The following is a 19444-nucleotide window of genomic DNA, read 5'->3' on the forward strand; positions in this document are numbered from 1 at the left end:
TTATGATGTGTCCACGGGGAGAGTGTGTAAATTCTTGAGGACAAAATTATCCTATTGAAAAGCAAAAAACAAAATAGACTTAAGGTATGTGGCAAGACCCCCACCCCCTTTTTAAAATTACAGAGATGGGTCAAGTTGACACCATCAGGAGGCTTCCCCCTGCCTTAGTAACTGGTTGTATCCCCAAACTAAAATAGCAACTTGAGCACGTCGTTTCAAAATCTGCCCATGAGGTGTTCTATTGACAGCATGTTCTTGTGCTGTCTTCAAAAGAGAGACTGAAGCTAAAATTATTTGTGTGGGATGAGAGCATCAAAATAGGGTCGTGGGCATGGGAACAATAATGAAGTCATTTCTCTGAAATATAAGAGGAAGACAAATGATGTGATTTATTTTGAATACACTAGATCTAGTAAAATGGATGCAACGTGAAGCATATATAAGTAGAAAAATGAGGAAGGTGAGGTTTATTTAAAATGAGATGAGTGTTTTAGTGATGAATTGGATTTTTGTGTAAGGTTTCACTTTACTTTTCGTCACATTTCCTTTACAACATCAAGAAAGGAAGTAAGACAGTGTAGGTACCTGAACCTGACTCATTGTTAGATCAGTGGGAGGTTTTAATTAGAAACCTTCTCTCAGTGAGAATGAGAAAAAGAGAAAAATGTGATAGTCTCATCTGTTGACAGTCATTGGAATTAGGCGAACTTCCTATAAAGTGTTTACTCTCTGCAGGGAATAAATTGAATATGCTATTTAAAAACTCTTTTTTTGTTGGCAAGAATGTGGAGAGACTCCAGGTTTCAGTGATGTGCATTCTGTGGTGGGGGTAAGAATCACTCCAGGCTCCTCCTGCAGGGCCGAGCTCCTGCACCAGGATCAGCGGCGCTGGTGCCCGGGACCCTCACCGTGGAGATTTGCTGCAGGTGACCTACAGACCGAACTTTGAGAAATGATGATAATGCATCTTGTCTCCTTTAAGAATGTTAGAAAATTGACATCATTTTTGTTCTTTCCCTCCCTCCCTTCCTCTCTCCTTCTTTCCTCCCTATGCTCAGCTTTATTTTGAGAGTAAACAATAATAAAAAAGATGAAAGACTTGAAGACCTGAACCTTACCTTCTCACAATCTCCTTGGCATACATAATGCCATTGATACATGACATAAGAAGACGAAGATTGAAGGCTAAGGGACAAATAGGAAGATGCTTGTGAGCAAAAGGAAGCCACACAGCCCTTGATGGAAGGACTGGGATAGGATACGTTAGTGGAAAGCATAGCATTATTGGTTAGGGAGGAAGACTACTATGGTTCAACTCTGCTTTTCCACATCATAGCTATGTGATCTAGGGCAAATCATTTCATATCTCTCAGTCTCAATGTCCACATCTTTCTAAAAAAACCAAATAAAAGCATTTACATTGCAGAGTTGCAATGCATATATATAAATTTGTATTTTTATCAATGAGTTACAGGGAGAAAGATTTGAAGAAGATTATTCTGACATTGATAGTGGGGAGAAAATCAAACTAGGTGATTTAGGACAAAGTAATCTACGATGATGATCGTTTAGCATTGCATGGGGGCAGTGAGATGAGAGCAATACGGTATGAGAGAAAACTTATAGGGATACCCCCCCCCCCAATAGAAACTGTTTTACTATTGGGTTGGATTGACAGAGAGGAATGAATGGAAGGAGGCTCCAGTAGAGGATGGGCAGACCCAAGCCAGAGAGGGGAGATGAGAGAGAACATGGATTTGGGGGAAGTCTGATTTTAGACTTGCTGAGTTTGAAGTTATGTCAGGATTTTAAAAAGGAAATAGCTATGAGACTATAGCTCCAGTGAGAAGAAAGGAAAGTAAGTACTAAGCTGGGAGCCAGGAGCAGGAAAGTGGTAGTTGAAGACAATCAGATAGATTAGTCTCTATGAGAGGGAATTTATATAGATGATATCAAAGGTTCAAAGGTTAAACCTTCGGGAATATGAGTAATCAGTAGCAGTAACTTACTCATGGTTGTACAAAATACAAGCACATCACCCACTTTACTGTATCCTTATAAGAGCCCCTTGACAAGGCACTAGAGGGTTTTACCTATTTTATTAGTGTGGGGTAGGTTTATTGTAGGTTATTTTGCTACGGAGTAGCAGAGATGGGATCCAGCACTCAGGTTTCATACTCTGAACTTCAGAATTCTTCTGGCCGTGTAGTCAACAGGCAGATCGGCAGGCATTCCTGAAGTCTATTGTATTTGAGCCTGGGTGATACAAGAGCATAGAAATCAGTTATGTCCCAAGCATATGAAAACTGTTTAAAAGGCTGGTCCTACCCCCACCCCACCCCCAACAGTTACTTCTGGAAAGCAAAAAATGTAATCAATAAAATTCATCGAATCTCCTGAAGTCCTGGGTACTGTAGCAGCACCTTTGCTTGGTCATGACAGAAATGAGACCAACTCAAGCAGACAAACAAACTAACAAACAAAAACACAGAAAGAGGAATTTACTTGTTGACACATGTAAATAAACCACGATCATGGCAGGGAAGGAGATAAAAACAAAAGTGGAACGACCTTGGAGACCCCTTTTCTCATTTCTGCTTCCTTCCTCCTTCTCTCCCTTTCCAGGTTTTGGGGTGGTGCCTGACATCCTCTATGCTTACATTGTCCTAGCCTGGGAACCAGGGGGAAACACAACTTCTCTTTCCCAGGGCTGGCTGAGGTTGTGACTGTGCCATGGGGTTCAGAGGGTGGTTGTTTTCTAATAGACTTTACATACCATTTCAGCAGGTGCTACCAGGAGAACAGTGGGAAGGCCAGCAGGCTTCCCTCAGGCATGGCTGACATCTGCGTGAGCATTTAGCCACATCCTGATGGCGAGTGAAAGAGAATTATGACACTCTCCAATCTGTTTTAGAGGTCACTAGCCAGTTCTGAATCTCACCTCCCATTTCACAAATGCATAGTTTAGAGTGCTACTTCAGACTTATTCCCAGTGTTTGTGAAATCATCACAAACTTGAATAAAATGACATTCTTTCATTTTAATTGTGTTAACTCTTTCTCTTTCATATATTATTAAAAATGATAAAATGAGGAGAAGTGAGGTTCCTCTTGGTGATTTGTTTGAGTGCATCCTGTTGGCTGCTGTGCAGCACTCAGCCTGCGGCCTTTGGCCTGGAGAGGTGGTTTCAGTTCAAATCAGAGACAACTGTCACAGACTTATCCCGTTCAGAATTCTATATGCCCACGGGAATGGCTGAGCAACAGCAGTAGCCTGCATTGTCACCTTGGGTATTTTGCTAAGAGTTAATTAGTCATTATTGTTATGTAAAGAATTTGTTAATGACATAGCAAAAATATCCAGTGTAAATGGTTTCTTAAGTGACAGTTTGATGATAAACTAGTGACATTTTGTTGATTTGCTTATTTTGGATTGAAAACATCACTTAGGAGATTTTTCTTTTTCTTTTTTTGTTTTTGATTTCCTCCTTGTGATATTATATTACTGTGGAAAGTATCTAGCCTTTAAGATCTCAGAACCTCAAGTTTAAATTTTGGTTTATTATTCATTCAACAAACACATGTTTAGTGCCTCTGATTATGCTTCAGACATTCCATTAAGTGTGGGGGACACAACATTAAATAACCTGGACCCTTTGATCTCAGAAAGTTTGTAGGAGGAGAGGGGGTGCAGAGTGAGCGCTGGGGTACAGAAGATGGGCAGCACACATCCCATTGTAGAGGGGGCTGGGAGAGACTCCCTAAGAGGCGCCACTTGACTTGAATTGTGTCAGCTGAGAAGGAAGAATGAACAATGGAGGAAAGTGTGTTCCTGGCACAAGGACTACATGAGAGAAAGTCAGAGACGCTAAAGGGCACGACGTGTTTTGGGGAACACGTTTGGTGTGTCTGGAGAAGTTAGCATGTAGTTGGAACTTATACATATCGGTCAAATAATCAGTGTATGTTAAGGAGAGTTGTGGGAAACAGGCTGGGAAGAAAGTAAGAGCCACAACACAGAGGGCTGTATGGGTAAGTCTTTTGACATTTATCCTGAAAGCAATGGGAAGCAATTGTTTCTTCTTATTATTTTATGTCATGAAGTAACATGCTGGTCTAGAGAACACACTTTGTCTTTCTCTCAATTTAGCAGAATAAAAGTGATGTCATTGGGAGATACTGATTTGCATACTCTGTTGTACTGTTAGTATGGAAATTAAAATCTTTATAAAAAGATTTTATGGAAAAAAAAGAAGTGACATGACCAGATTCTTACCTGCACGCTGGAGAAAGGATAGAAAGGGCCTACATTAGGGGCATGGTGGCCATTTAAGGAGCTATTGTTGTAACCCGGGTAAAAAACTGTGGGGCCTGAATAAAAGCGGCAGGTGTGGGCACAGAAGGAAGGAGATAAGCTTGAAACATAAAAAAGAATTGAGAGGACTACTTGATGGATAGAACATGGAGAGTGGTGAGGGAAAGCTGTGGGGAGCTCAGGACCATTCCCAGAGTTGAAGCAACTGGTTGGGTAGGTTTAGTGACAATGATGAAGTTAGCTTCAGACGTTCTGAATTGAAGGTCTGGAGGGTATACTCAAGTGGAGGTGCTGCAGAGATAGCTGGACATCCAACATGGATTGTTGCAGTGGAGTCTGAGCTGAGGACGTGTACTTGGGAGTTTATTAGTCTTTAATTAGCTATTGAAATTGTGGATGAGGTCATCCAGAGAGGAGGTGGCCAGGGGACCGACCTGAGAGTCCATGGGAACCAGAATGTTGAGGGGAAGAGTGACCCTAGCCGACATGGAAAAGGACTAGCAAGATATGTAAACATCAAAGAAAAGAAAATATAGGAAAGAAGGATGTTACATACACCAACAGGAAGAGATTTTTAGTACTTCATGACCTTGAGCAAGTTCACAGTCTCCCTGTGACTCATCTACTTTGACAGCAAAAGTGGAATGATAGCATCTATTGCATTATGTGTTGTGAAGATTATAGGGGCAATAAATGCATTCATCTGACATAATGCCTCTAACATAAAATTCATTAATGAATATTTTTTCAATTTCCCGTGTTAATTGTGTTACTAATGAAATCCTTCATGATAAAATCTCCCACTTAATGAGACTTATTATTTAGTTCAGTAAGTTAGTTAGATCTCTTTCTTAATATCCAAATCTCCAAAATCTGATACTCAGATCCAGTGAGGAGCTCTGTTATCAAAGCAAGCATTGTCTGGTGAAAAACATTTCCAGAATTAATGTTATTTTCTTCATTCTGATAACACTGTGATCTATCTTATCTAAAAAAACACTTGCATTTGTTTATGATTTGAATATGCAATCAAAATCAAATGCTAAACTTCCTTTACAAAATTACATCAATAATCTTGAACAATAAAGTGTGTATTTGAAAAACATAACTTTTAAGGTTTTGAGCATTATTGTTTACATCTGCTTCTGCAGACTTAATTTCTCACAATTTAGTTTCTTTTATTGAAGCAACCTAATTTGGGGGAATTTCAGAAGAGATGAGAAGGCAATATTTTCTTTCTTTTGATTTATGGTTATTTGTTTGTTCTCTTTGGAGTTGAAGTGAAAAATTAGCTAGATTCCTTTCTGGAGCACACAGACAAATTGAACCTTTGGCTTTACACAAAAATTTCAAACATTTTCTTACGTATTTTCCACTTCTTGTAACACAAAATACCTCTCTGATTTGGTCATGCTAAGTGTGTATTTTTCAGAGCAATTTCTAAGGCTTATTTGACAATTGGAGGTGAAGCCTGTTGAGAGGCAAGAGACAGAAAAGGAGAGAAAAGAGAGGTGGTCACACTAGACCGATAGAGCAGGCGAATTCCTTCAACACACTTGACTCTTTTTTTATACACTTTCATGTCTTCAGCAGCAACTCAGAGAATAAGCCCTACTCACAAGTATTTCTGTCAAAGGTCTTGAAAGAACAATGTGGTTCGTACTGGCTTTACTAGAATTTACCCTCATTTGATGTGTATAAAGCAAGTGGATACACACAATAAGGAAGATCTTGTCTGATAATCAGAGGTCAGAGTGTTTTCTTGACATCTCACACATTTGTTCAAGTTGTGCTAGTAATCTCCAAGTTTCTGTTCTATTTTAAGATTGTATACCTTTTATTCCTATACCTAGGATCCAGTACCTTTAAAATCTATCTTTCAATCTATCTATTGTCTATCTGTCTATCTATCTATCTATCTATCTATCTATCTATCAACATATCTATCTTTCTGTCTATCATAGGCTGAATAATGGAGTCATCCCCCTACCACCAAAAATGTCCATGTTCCAACCCCTGGAACCTGTGAATGAATGTTGCCTTACAGCAAAAGGGATTGTACAGATGTAATTACATTAGGGATATTGAGATGGAAAAATTACCCTGGGTTGTTGATGGGCCCAGTGTAGTCACAAGGGTTCTTATAAGACAGAAGCGTGAAGGTCAGAGTCAGAGAGGGGATGTGGTGATGGAAGCAGAGGTTGTTACTGTGCACTTTGAAAGTGGAGGGAGGGTCTGCTCTCCAAAGAATGCAGGCAATTTCTAGAAGCTGGGAAAGACAAGGCAAGGGGGACTCTCCTCAAGCCCTTGAAGGGAGCATGCATGGTTCTGCTAACACCTTAATTTCTGCCCAGGGAAACCCATTTGGAACTTCTAACCTCTAGAATTGTGAGATAGTGTTGTTTTAAGCCACTAAGTGTGGTAATTGGTAAGTGTGGTTATAGCAGCTCTAGGAAACCAATACACTCTCTAAAACCCCTGTATATTTATAAAACTTGAAGATTCATAAATTTGGTATATATCCCTCTAACTTCTTGTCCTGTATCAGATGAGATGGGATATAGCTGGACTCATGGAGAGTTAGTACGTGACCAACAGGGTCATATAAAGAGTTAATTCTGTGATTTACTTAGATAGAATACTAGTGCCATTATTTGGCAGGTGTCTGTCTCTAGGCTTGTCAAAGACTTCTCCATGCTTTCATTTCCTCACGTGAAAAGTTAGGATAATGATAGTGTCTACTTTCCCTATAGAATTAAAGGAGTCAGTGCTCATAAAAGGATTTTTCTTCCCCTGAATACAGTGTTTCAAATCCGGAGAAGAGCATATCTAGGTGAGATTGGGACCACAGCAATCATATAGTCAGAAGGACACCTGTAAGCCTGAGGAGGAGGCAGAAATGAGGGATTTGCCTGAGGCGGGTCCAGTCTTCTCAACTTCTTGGTTTTCACTCACTGTGTTGCTCTTCGTCTTCAGTCTATTCTGGGAATTCCAGAGAGACTGAGGTCATGTCTCCTCTATATACTGGCATTTATGAAAGCGTCAAGCTGGGATGAGATGCAGGTATTTCCACCTCTAAAGTAGGTCCTTATCCCATGCAAACCCACTCAAAAAGGCTGGCTATATCAAACTGATTATTCAGGCATTTTCTTTGATCTGGAAAATCAAGGAGGATTTTAATCTTTTATTGTTTGATTTTTATTCACGATATGTATATATTTGGAAGAGTTGAAGAAAGCAAACAGCTTTCAGAAAGAGCACCAGGGTTTTTGGAGAGTAGGGGTGTAGGATGTTATGAATATGACCAAGGAAGGGCTGTCTAAGCATTTATTACCCTGAAGCCACTTTTTAAAGTTCTAGTTCCATTTCTTCTGGTTTTGCAACCTGGATCTTTCATAGGAAGAGAGGGAAAATAATTGTCCAGTGTCTTGATTCGCAGACAATCCCTGATTCCTTTGCTGCCTGGCTCTCTCTCTTGCTGTAAGCACATCACTTTGGGATTGGGTGCTTCTAATTATGGTGATTTGGGTGTTTGTTTTGATGTCACTTTTATCTGCCAAGATGAGCAGAATCTCAAATGCCAATAAATAATGTTTGTAACAATTTCTATGGCAACCAAAGCATTCCTGCTGGAACAGAGATGCTTTTGTATGGTAGGAAGTTGGTTTCCATCAGATCATAGTTTCTCTTCTCCCAGCTGTGTGGCTTTGAGCTGGCATGACTGTAAAATTTTATAATTTACAATGTGTCTTTAGGTGCATTTCCCATGTGATGCTACAACTCCCACACTGCAGAAAAGAAAGCCCTGGATGTGTAAACTGATTTCCCCAGTTTGAGGCGCTAAATCCAAGAGCATTGGCTCAGAATCCATTTTCTTTCACTGCAACACATTGCTTATTCCAAATAAAGTTTGATTCAAATAATTAAACTGCGAGTCTCAGTTTCTCCCCATACAAAGTGTGTAAGCCCATGCATTAGACTAGCTGTGATGTCACACATTCAGTTCTCAAGGAAGAATATGGGCAACGTCAATGCAAACACTGTCTCCACATAAGGGGATGTGGCATCAGAGACATGTGCCACTCACTGGGGTGCCTGCCGCCCAACGCAGCTGTTGTTTTTGCACAGGAATGAAACAATACTCCAGAGTCGTCAGATTTTTCTGCTTGCTCAAGAGAAGACACAATCTAGATCTTCAAGTGAAGCCTTCCTGTGCTTGATCATTGCTAAATTGGCAGAACTGTGACCCTTTTCCAAGATCTCCATGGTAGGGGGTAAGGGCACCTTTATTTCCATAACTCTGATGTACTGTTAAATCAGCATCAGCATTTTTTTGGGAGGGTTATGGAGATTCATTAGGTTCACTGACTTTTCAATTAATGTCTAGGCCAATTCAGTAATAGATTTGGACACATAGAAAAATTCCTGAGGAAATAATTGAAATTCATTTATTTATATGGTTTTGGAAAATGATGCAAATAAAAATCTTTTACTTATTTGCATGAATTGCTCGTACATGTCTTGGTGCCAGCAAGAAGTGAAGGGTTCTGAATTTAGGACAGGAGGGACTTTGTCATGTCTGATATGTACGCTCCACTGTATTGCTTTCAGTCAGAAGTGATGGCACATGGAAACAATGTAAGTGGTGATTTAATTCATTAAAGAGATTTATTTTTTGATCATTGTATAATTGTGAAAGCAACCCTTGCCATTTGAGCTCATGAGGCTTATGACACGTGAATTTGGATTTGTTGGTTATACTGATAGTTAGTGATGATAGTACTGGTGTGTGTCAGTAACACTTTATAATAATGATATTAATAATAAAAAGATGCTATTTTACTCAGTGTTTATTATGCATCAGGCTTCATGACAACATTTTTCTATTCATGAAATCATTTAATCCCTACAAATCCCCATGGAATAAGCATTAGTGTGCCTATTTTTCAGATAAGAAAACTCAGATATAAAGAGATTAAGTAAATGGTCCAAGTTATCCAGTTACTAAGAGGCAGATTCAAACCAATGTGGGGAGAAGAAGCCAGACGATACTTATTGAGCATGTACTATGTGCCAGGTAATTTCCTAGGTTCTTAGTTCTGGTGAATAAAACTAAGTCTCTGCTTCATGGGCTTATGTTTTATGTGTGGAGCTTGACAGTAAACCAATAAATATATACAATGTAATGTCCAGCAATACTAGGTACTTTAAGGGACGGAAATGGGTCAGAGGATAGAGGGCTTATTTCCCATAGGATGTTGAGGGAAGTTCTGTCAGAGGGTGACATCTAGGCAGAGACATTAGCACGAAGCGGGGAGTTGGGCAATGTGAATTTCAGGGACTGTCCCTGTGACGGTTCCTTCGTGTACCACCGCAACTCATTCCTAGAATGATATGCCCCTCTCGGGGTTGCATTTAGGAGAGATGTGTGGTGTATCTTCCCACAGCAAGAGCAAGGACTTAGGAAGTAGACCCAGGTCAAAACTCTGGTTCTGCTCCTTCTTCCTCTGAGCTATCTGGACACCTTAAGTTTATTTTCAAGCTTTAGTTTCCTCACGTGTGGAATTTTCATAATAAGCTTCATCTCTTATGATCAATGGAAATTGAACACATAACATCCCCTTTGTAGTTCCTAGAACTGCATATAAATATATAAATATGCGAGAGTCATACAATAAATAATAGTTATTGTAGTTATTTTAATAATCTGTGCCTTACAGAGGGACATGGAGAAGTTCCCAGGGTGTTTTGTTTTGTTTTGTCTTGTGTGTGGTTGAAGTGTAGGGAAGGGATATGGCATAGATTGTTATTTGCCTTCAGAGCTGAGTAGGGAGTAGTGTTAGAATGGGAGCAGATCCAGGAAAGAGGCTCAGAGAGGGACCTCCTGTGGATAAAGTGGGTTTTGAATCACGTTAGTTAAGAGCAAGAATGGAGATCAAGAGGTGATTGGAGAGCAAGATGGGCGGGGGGGGGGTTTATTTTAGTTCAACATTAAGAAGCATTCCATAATATATGTGGATGCACCCCCCAAAACAGTAATTATATGCTGGGGGACGGGCCCCTTGTAGTACAGGTGTCTCCACTAGGTGAGTGCTCTAGGAAACCGTCCGTATCATCAGTGTACCAGCTGGCATTGTTGTGAGAGGCTGTGTTTGGCTTCAGTAAATTTTTTTGAAGACTCTTTGAAGGTGTTTGTCCATTTTATGATGGATAATTTACAAGTGCACCTGCCCACACCACACTAAGTGTTCCGTAGTTTTTGACCCAAAATGGCATGACCCCCAAGCCCCACCCTCCCTGTTTACTTGATCTCACCTTGAGCAACTTTTTTTTGTTTCTCTGGATGAAAATAGTCCTTGCACGGGAAACATTTTGAACATGTGGAAAAGCTGAAACAAAACACAGCAAAATCACTAAGAGGCATCAAAAGCCTTTAAAAACTGTGTTAAGCAGTGGAAAAAAGTTCTTGATAGGTGTGTTGCATCACATGGAGAGTGCTTTTTGAAGTTTAAACATATAAGAATAAATACACAATTTTTATAAGTAAATTCTGTTCTTTTGGATCCCCCCTTGTATATACAGCAAAAAATGAAAAAGGACCCATGGACACGGACAACAGTGCGGTGATTGCTGGGGGCAGGGGGATATAAGGGGATTACATGGTAAAGGAAAAATATATAATAAAGATTAATTTTAAAAAACATTACTTTAAACATTTTTTACTTAAGACCTGAATTCCTAAAGTTGCCTGGAGGCCCCTAGTGTCTTGCTGACTGAGGGGCACACTGGGATAAGACCAGGGGGCCTATTTCAGGAGGCCTTTTCAACCTTGGCCAGGCTGGACAGGCAAAGGGTCAAGTGGAAATAACCCACTGTCCTTGCTCTAGCCTGGGGAGCTGGGTCCGCTCCAGGCTGATCCTCTGATGAGGTGGGGTAGGGTCTAATTCTCGTCCTGAGTTCCACTGGGTGTAGGGACTCCAAAATTGTCCCAAGATGACTAAGTGACTAAAGCACTTGCTTTGCACAGGGACTAGTGCAGGCTATGGACATACGTTGGCTATTTAGTAACCTCTCAGTCTCATTCCCAGCAATTTCCGTCTCTTGCCTGCAGGTTCTACATTTGCTGCAGGTTGTTGTGAGGCCTCAGGGCACCCCCAAGATTCATCCTTTCACAATCTCTTTTCTTAAAAATTTAAAAATTACAGGTTGCATTGAATATTATTTTGTATTTGTTTTCTGTTGTATGGCATAATGGTTAGACAATTACATGCTTGATAAAGTGTTCCCTCTGATATTTCCAGTATCCAATGGGCACAAAGATTCATCTTTTTAATCAATGGAAAGGAAGGAATGGCTTGACTTCATTAACATCTAGGTCAGCCCTCAACAAGCAGGCTGCAAATCCCAAAGGCTTCTCAGGGCCGTCTCAGATGCCTGCATCCCTCATTACTCTATTCCCATGGTAACCCTCCGGAAGGGAGCAGAGGGACAGCTAACCACTGCGAGGCTATTTTTAGATTTCAAGCAGATGCTTTGCCAAATCTGTTGAAGGAAAGAGAATGAAGCAAATGTAGAAGATTTTTTTAAGGTCAAAGACAATATCTTTTAAAATTTATATTATAAAGCTGGAAAAGACCTTGTGAGATCATTCAACATACCTCTCTCTACTTTTAAGAAGATCTGCTTCCCAGTCACACCAAAAATTGTGCAATAAGATTTTTTTAGAACATTTTACTTAATAGCCTATTCTAATAGGTATCCATATTTCCTGCCCTGAATATACCCTGTATTCAATCTCAGTTCTGAGACCAAGGCAACTGGGACAGAGACTGAGATTGCTCAAGATGAGGACCATACAACTCTGAAGGCTTAATTCATTTAGACTTTGCTACTAACAACACTGCCCAGGTTGGTGCTGTGCATGTCTCATGCAACTATCCACTCTGGCTCTGCTTCACTCACCTTTTAGAAATGTAAATCCCTCCCATCCTCCTTAAAAGCCTTCAGGGATTTCTCGCTGCCCTTGGGTTAAGGGCCCTAGATCTTTAAAGTGGCTGTAAAGTACCACACGATATTGATCCTGTCCAGAGTCATTGGGTGCCATTATAATTCTATCACTTTGCATTTCAGCAAGAGACCTTCTTTGAGAGTCTCGCCATGCCATCTTCCTCCCATCTCAAGATCTTTGCACTTACATATAATACTTTCCCTCATGCTCTCCATCTAGTCAGTTTCTCAGTTAACTCCTTGTACTTCCAGTCAGAACTCAAATATCAGGAAGACAAGAGAAGGCGCTCCTATAATAGTTTCTCTTGGCATTTTGTGTGTTTTCTAAACAATGCTTAACAGTTTGTAATTCTACATTTATTTATGTAACTTTTTTTAATTTCTTCAAACGATGAGTTCTATTTGGGTGAGGCATGATACTGTTTGGTCATCACTATATATCTAGTGCCTAGCACCATGTTTGCCACGTGAATTATTCTAATAATTAAAGGAACAACTAGCAGTTATTTTAAAGGGACATGACCTCAGATTCTCTGTCGAGCCAAGCTGCCAGTGTGATTGCAGTGGGGCTCCTCAAAATGTAATGCACTCCAGATTTCCCAGAACACTGGTTAAAATGCACATCTGAGCCAGTAGCTCTGGGATGAGGCCTACGATTCTGGATTTCCAGCTAGTATGTTACTGGCTCTAACAGGGGTGTCAAACTCATTTTCGCTGGGGGCCACATCAGCCTCGAGGTTGCCTTCAAAGGGCCACATGTAATTTCAATTCCTTAACAGTTTAGGAGTAGTTACATCTATACAGTCCTAAAATTACATTTTACCGGGGGCTGATGTGGCCCCCGGTGAAAATGAGTTTGACACCCCTGCTCTAGAACTTGGTTTCCCATTGGAATCAGCATAAGAGTTTTTTTTTAAAGATTTTATTTTTATTTATTTTTAGAGAGGGGAGGGAGAGAGAGAGAGAGAAACATCAATGTGCGGTTGCTGGGGATCGTGGCCTGTAACCCAGGCATGTACCCTGACTGGGAATTGAACCTGCGACACTTTGGTTCGCAGCCCGCGCTCAATCCACTGAGCTACGCCAGCCAGGGCTAGCATAAGAGTTTTAAATAAATTCCCTCTGAGGCTCCACGTCTGGTGATTCTGACTTAGCTGGTGTGTGCCTGGGGCTTTGTAAAAGCTCCCAGTTATTCTAATAATCTCACATTCTTGGAGACCCATTGATTCCAGGCAAAGCTCACCCTCGTCAGTAGATAAAGGGATATATTTGTTATCCTTTGCAGTAAACAGGATCCAATGTGACCATCTGGCAGGGGTTTATCTTATCACTAGTTTTTAAGTGCATGACTCTCGAGACGCACAGAAAAGCGGTGCCTGGCATTGCTGTGTGAGTCGAGAGAATCCCGTGTGAGTTGCTTAATGTGGCAACAGAGAGGTTCGATCTTCAACTCCCCCACTTGTACACATGGGGCAAATGCATTTCTTATCAAATATTTTAACAGTACATGTAGCTATTGAAAAAAGTAGAACATTTTGGTAGGACGAAATGCAGTTAAATGTAGTCTTTACAGCCAGACGAACAGTGAATAAATAGTTGGTCCAATATAGTTGGTCTCACCATAGTTGGTGAGAGAACTTTGGGGCTCTTCTAAAAGCTGCAACATTTGCAGTGAGTTCCCTGGTTCCAGACTGGCCCGTAATCATGAACATGAAGAGGAGCTATAGGCATTTGGGCATTTGGTTGCTTCCTCTGAAGATCAGTGCTTCTTAATCTAAAGCACAGTAACAGTCCCCTTTCCCTCACATTTATTACCCTGCTTCTTTCCACTGACTTATTTGTGTGAGTGTGTTTACTCTTAGAAATTTCTCGACGCGGAGTGTAATATTTCTGTACTTGGCAGAGCACTGTTGGAAACCGCATAGTCATTGTTTTCATATTCTTGCTTACTTTATCTTCTGGGCAAAGCCGTTAAGTAGCTGTTACTGTTACCACATTGTACAGATTAAAAGACTAAGGCTTATTAGTTTATTGGCATCAAAAAGACACACAGATGGCCAGTGGCAGAGCCCAAACATATCAGATGCTGTTTCTACCCCAGGGTTAATGTATTGGCAGCTATAGGGCAAATCCAGCCTTCAATGTATAGGTCCACACGGTCTCAATTTTTAATGAGGTGCCAAAATTTAGACAGCAGCGCAGTTTCTGTAACAATCCATATTTCAAGCTTCTGTTTAAAATAATCATGTCTGACAACACTGAGCAACATGCCTTCAAGCCTGAAGCGCGCCTGGAGCTAAGTAAGGTTTTTCTCTCTCGTATGACACTCTGCCTGCCTCTCACTAATATCTCTTTCAGTCCCGACCTGTCGAGAATTTATGAGTCCTACTTGGCCCTGCTAAGTTGGTTTCAATTTAGCATTTAAACGCTATTGAGGGGAGAAATGATTCCCACAACTCGAACAAATTTTGCATCACAAAAGAAAACTGCCCTGTCTTTCGGAGAGGTGAAGAATATGATGTTGCCATTTTCGCGATTTGGGACCTTTTCAGGACGACCTGCACGTATGCATCTGGCAGAGTGCTCCGATTTCTGTGAACACAAAGTGGTGGAGTTAGTAACCCTACCTTCTGGTTACAGTTGTAGCTGGTTGGAGTGGGTAATTGTGTGGTTGTGTTTCAACAACTCTGGCCCTGTGGAGTCCCATGTGTCCCTTGGATCATGGTATGGCTGCATTGTGTTCAGCTCCTGCAAGTAGAACTGTGATGTTGTGAGCAGTGCTGGGCAGCTCTCCCAGGAATGCAGTCACTGCTTTCTGATGTACCAGGAAATGCCGTAAAAAGTGATTCTCGCCTAGGGCTTCTGTAGCTTTGTTTGAGAGTTGCCTGCCACTGTTGCCATGTGCCTGTTTCTTTGTCTCCTTTTCAAGCCTGGCTTTGATCCACCGCCCACTTTGCTGCTGGTCTCCGTGCTTTCCCAGAGTCACTCAGTCTTGCATTCTCTGTAGCAGAGCCCCTGGCTGCACAGCAGAGCCCTGTGACTCAACAGAGCTCATGCCCACGTGTTGTGCTACTTAAACCTCAGAACAATCCTGGGACACAGGTCTCATTATTCCTGGGAAATTGTGGCTCAAAGGACTCTGAAATTTGGTAAAACTGACAAGTAAAAGAATTTTTTCATGGTTAACCATTGCCTTGACTATTTTGTTCCATATTTTACTTCGGGTTGAAGAGGCAGATATATGCCCCTAAGGAAAAACTGTAAGCTGCTAATGTGAGGTGTCAGTAGTACCTTGTTTTGCCTCCTTAAATTAGGATGTGCACAAACCTTGTTTTCAATGCAAGGCATCTAAAGTTTGGATACTTATAATTTTTATTGTTGTTGTGATTGTTTAAGACTCATAGGTTTTTTGTAACACTTTGGCTACTGCCCGTGTATATCCTGACAGCGCCATATCTCTCAGCCCATGTCAATCAAGATGGCTAATTACTGAAATTACCAGACTTCTAAATGACATGTTTTCAAATCCATTGGGTAAATAAATGCTGCTTTGGGTATAAAAATTTTTTTTAAAAAGAGGCAAATATAGTGAGTGAACAATGTGTCCAAGACAGGAAAAAATAATTGTACTCTTCCTTATTTCGACACATGGCATGCCAAGTGACACGTCAGCAGTTTGAAGATATGCCACTACTCGGTGTACCACTGTGAACAGAGAGAATGCTGTCAATTAAATTATGTCCTTTAAATTATGTTGATTGTTATCCCTCTGTTGATGACATGTTCTAACTTAACTAGTCTCATCTGAGAAGTGACAAATACAGTACTCGTTAAACTTTTGTGGCACGCCTTTAGTGTGTAAGGCATGTGCTAAAACATGTTAATTGTCTTAAAATAAACCACAATAAGAAAGTAAATGCAAACATATTCACACTCCAATGTTTTCCCTTCAGCAACCATCCACTGAACTAGAATTTGACCGGGTGGTGATTTATACCACTTGCCTTCGTGTGGTACGGACAACCTTTGAAAGATGTGAACTGGTTAGAAAGATCTTCCAAAACCACCGAGTAAAATTCGAAGAGAAGAACATAGCTCTGAACGGGGACTACGGAAAAGAGCTGGATGAACGCTGCCGCCGGGTGTCCGAAGCGCCTTCCCTCCCTGTGGTGTTCATCGACGGCCACTATCTCGGGGTAAGGAGAATCCTATTTTTATTAAACCCAGCGGGGGTTGGTAGACATCTGTGAGCCAATGGCAAGGTAACTTGTAACATAAGGACCGGGCACTTGCTAATCTGGGAGTTCAAACCAAGGGAACAAAGCACTTATTTCCATCCCAAACACCATGTTGCAACAGAGTTCTTCCCGCAGAGGCATGGTGAGATAAAATCAGCACGGAATTGCCTTTTTGACCAGGATACATGTTAAAAATGTTCAGTGGACTTGAGTTTTGTGTTACAAAGTTTAACATGTGTTATAAAAACTATTTTTTTGGTACAGGCAAGAAAATGGAATATTTGTAAGATATATAATTTACGAATTCTCTTAGCACTCACTTTCCTACCCCATTATCCAGCGCTTAGTTTCCTACCTAACGAACCTAAGATGACAGTCCTGAAGCAAAATCAATAAGGAATGGGGCCTGGAGCCAGAATCTTATCTGCTTGTTTAAGATTATTCTTGATTTTGGTAATGCAGTGTGAGACGCAAATCCAGGCTTACAGTAAGCAGAGAGAACTCCCAGAGAGGCAAGAAAACATGCCTGCTTCATTTCTCTTTGAATAATACCCTTAGCATAATAGCTCCCATTGATCTATGGACATGCTCAATCTGCCAGAAGCCTTGGAGAGGGCTCTAGTGAGTGCACTTTGCAAAGACTGGGAGCAGGGAGCCGAGAGACACCAGCAGTTGAAGGGGGAGGGGCTGACTACAGGATCGCTTATCAAAGAACAAAGAAGGACTGTCCAGCTGCAGATTTGCTTGGATCTAGTTTTTGTTTTACATTTGGTCTTAACCTTCAGCTTTCAGGAGAGGTTAGAAAAATCCAGAGCAGAAAATACTCACATTTTGTTACAGGGAACCTCACATTCTTGTCATGTTCTCATAGGGAAACTGTTCTGATATACTGGCTGGAGCCATAGTTATAAAATGCAGCCTGTCATCCTAATGGAAAGATAAACCAGAGAAGCTGTGATTCATTAGCTATGACGTTATGCAATCTGACTTGCGAGCAGAGCTGGGCACAGACTTCATTCTGAAGCAGAGGAATTTTGATTTGAAGTATTGAGCCTCATTTATTATATTTCAACGCAGGCCCTTAGGTCTCAGAGCGCTGTAACAAAGGCAGTGATCATCACGATGAATCATAATGATAACACAAACCTGTGCTGTTAGCTTTACATGTGCCATCTCGTCCAAGCCTCAGGGCAGCCTCAGAAACCGGGTCTGCGGCACACTGGTGCGGAGGGAAGGCAGCCTTGGAAGCAGACAGCCTTGTTTCGAATTCTCTGCTCTGATGTTTCCATGTCATTCTGGGCAATTTGCAAGTCACTCTGTGCCTCAATTTCCTCACTGGTAGAATGCGAATGATACTATGACTTTTCTCATAGACTAATGGTACAGATTTGATGATATACATGCTTAGTTCCTGTGCCTGAAACTAAGTTATGTTTTCAATAAATATTGATAATTATTATTCTTGTTTTGCAAAAAAGAACAATAATTAATTTCTACCAAGTCACACACATAGCCAGTAAGTGGCAGGGCCAGACTCAAAGTTAAGTTGGTCTGACTCCCCAAACCCTTGCTGTTTGGTACGTTACCTGAAGGACAGGGATCTTTGACTGTTGCTGATGCATCCTTAGCACCTACAGCAGGGCTTGGCACAAAGTGCTCAAAAACACATGTTGAATGGATGTATGAATGGTGCTCTTTTGTGTACATATAATCTTTTCCTTTCTTCTAAAGACATCTTCCACAAGGAAATGATCTGATATGCTCATCGACACCAGGGAGCAAACCACTGATAGCAGTTGTGAGCATTCACATTTTAACCCAGAAAAAAATTTCTTCTGACAATGTAAGATGTTTCTCATTGTGGACTTTAAGTTTCTGTGAAACTGCACAATGAAACTTAGTGGGTGACTGATTGCTTATACAAGTACAAGGTTGGCCACACCTGTTATACTGCTCGGGACCACGCTTACGTCGTTCTTGCTTCTGAGACAATCCAACAGGCTGGGGTGCCTTTTCTGCTTTTGTCTTTTAGTTTGAAGATTAGAAAGAGAGTGCAACAAAGGAGGTAGGGTGCGGATTTCTCTCAATTGCTTTTGCTCTGTGATCACTTTATTTTCACTCATAGTAGCACAGAGGAGGGAGGGTCACATAAGTGCTACCTTGTTGCTTCTGAAATTTGAAGCTAATGTTTCAGACTCGGGGAGAGAGAGACCAGAGATAGGGAGGTGTTTTTTGTTTCGTTTGGTTTTCTCCCTCTTTTCTCCTTATAAAAGGAGAATTACTTCTAGATCTATAGTTCAAAATGGAGGTAAACACTGCAGAATAACACAACAAATTCCCCTCCTGCCACAAGAGCCTTTTTACTTAAATTCCAGGGCACGGTTGTAACTGGAAGCCGCTGCTGGCGTGGCAGAGCCCTTTTGCTGCAGTATTCATGCATCCGAGATGGAAGGATGCCCTCTGCTGGGTTTTGGCATGCGGAGAAACATAATTTGTATGGAGGAAAAGAGGCTGATGCTGGTAATTTCCGTATATCTGTGAGGTTTTAAACAGTCACATGAAACCATCTGACTTAGTTTAAATTCGGACGAGTGAGAAAAATTAAGATGTGTGAAGCATCTGCATAATACAACTTTCATTAAGAAGGGAGGGAGAGAGAGAGAGGGCCAGAGAGAGCCAGAGGACGCGTTCAACAGGGACAGACACAGAGGCATCTAGAGCCAATGGCAGGAGGCACTGAGGTGGGGTGCGGGGAGCAGGAGAGCATTCGCAGCTTCCTCCTCTTCCTGCCAGCGCTGCCACCCAGCCCAGAGGCCTGCTGCTGCCAGAGGCGTTCAGTTACCTGCACTGAAGAGAAGATAAGAGTTCAGCGGGCAAGAACAGAG

The 19444-nt window shown here is 41.2% G+C and overlaps 1 protein-coding gene across 1 annotated transcript in view; it reads left to right on the forward strand.

The window, feature by feature from the left end:
• The window catches only part of GRXCR1 (glutaredoxin and cysteine rich domain containing 1), a 58122-nt gene extending 39519 nt beyond the window's left edge, over positions 1-18603 (forward strand). The window contains exons 2-3 of the mRNA XM_036031676.1: positions 16275-16517; positions 18592-18603. Coding sequence (XP_035887569.1) covers positions 16275-16517; positions 18592-18603 — 255 coding nt within the window. The remainder of the gene's footprint in view (positions 1-16274; positions 16518-18591) is intronic.
• Positions 18604-19444: the final 841 nt, after the last annotated feature.

Source organism: Phyllostomus discolor, chromosome 1 (assembly GCF_004126475.2).
Source record: "Phyllostomus discolor isolate MPI-MPIP mPhyDis1 chromosome 1, mPhyDis1.pri.v3, whole genome shotgun sequence".
In the NCBI taxonomy this organism is placed as follows: Eukaryota; Metazoa; Chordata; class Mammalia; order Chiroptera; family Phyllostomidae; genus Phyllostomus; species Phyllostomus discolor.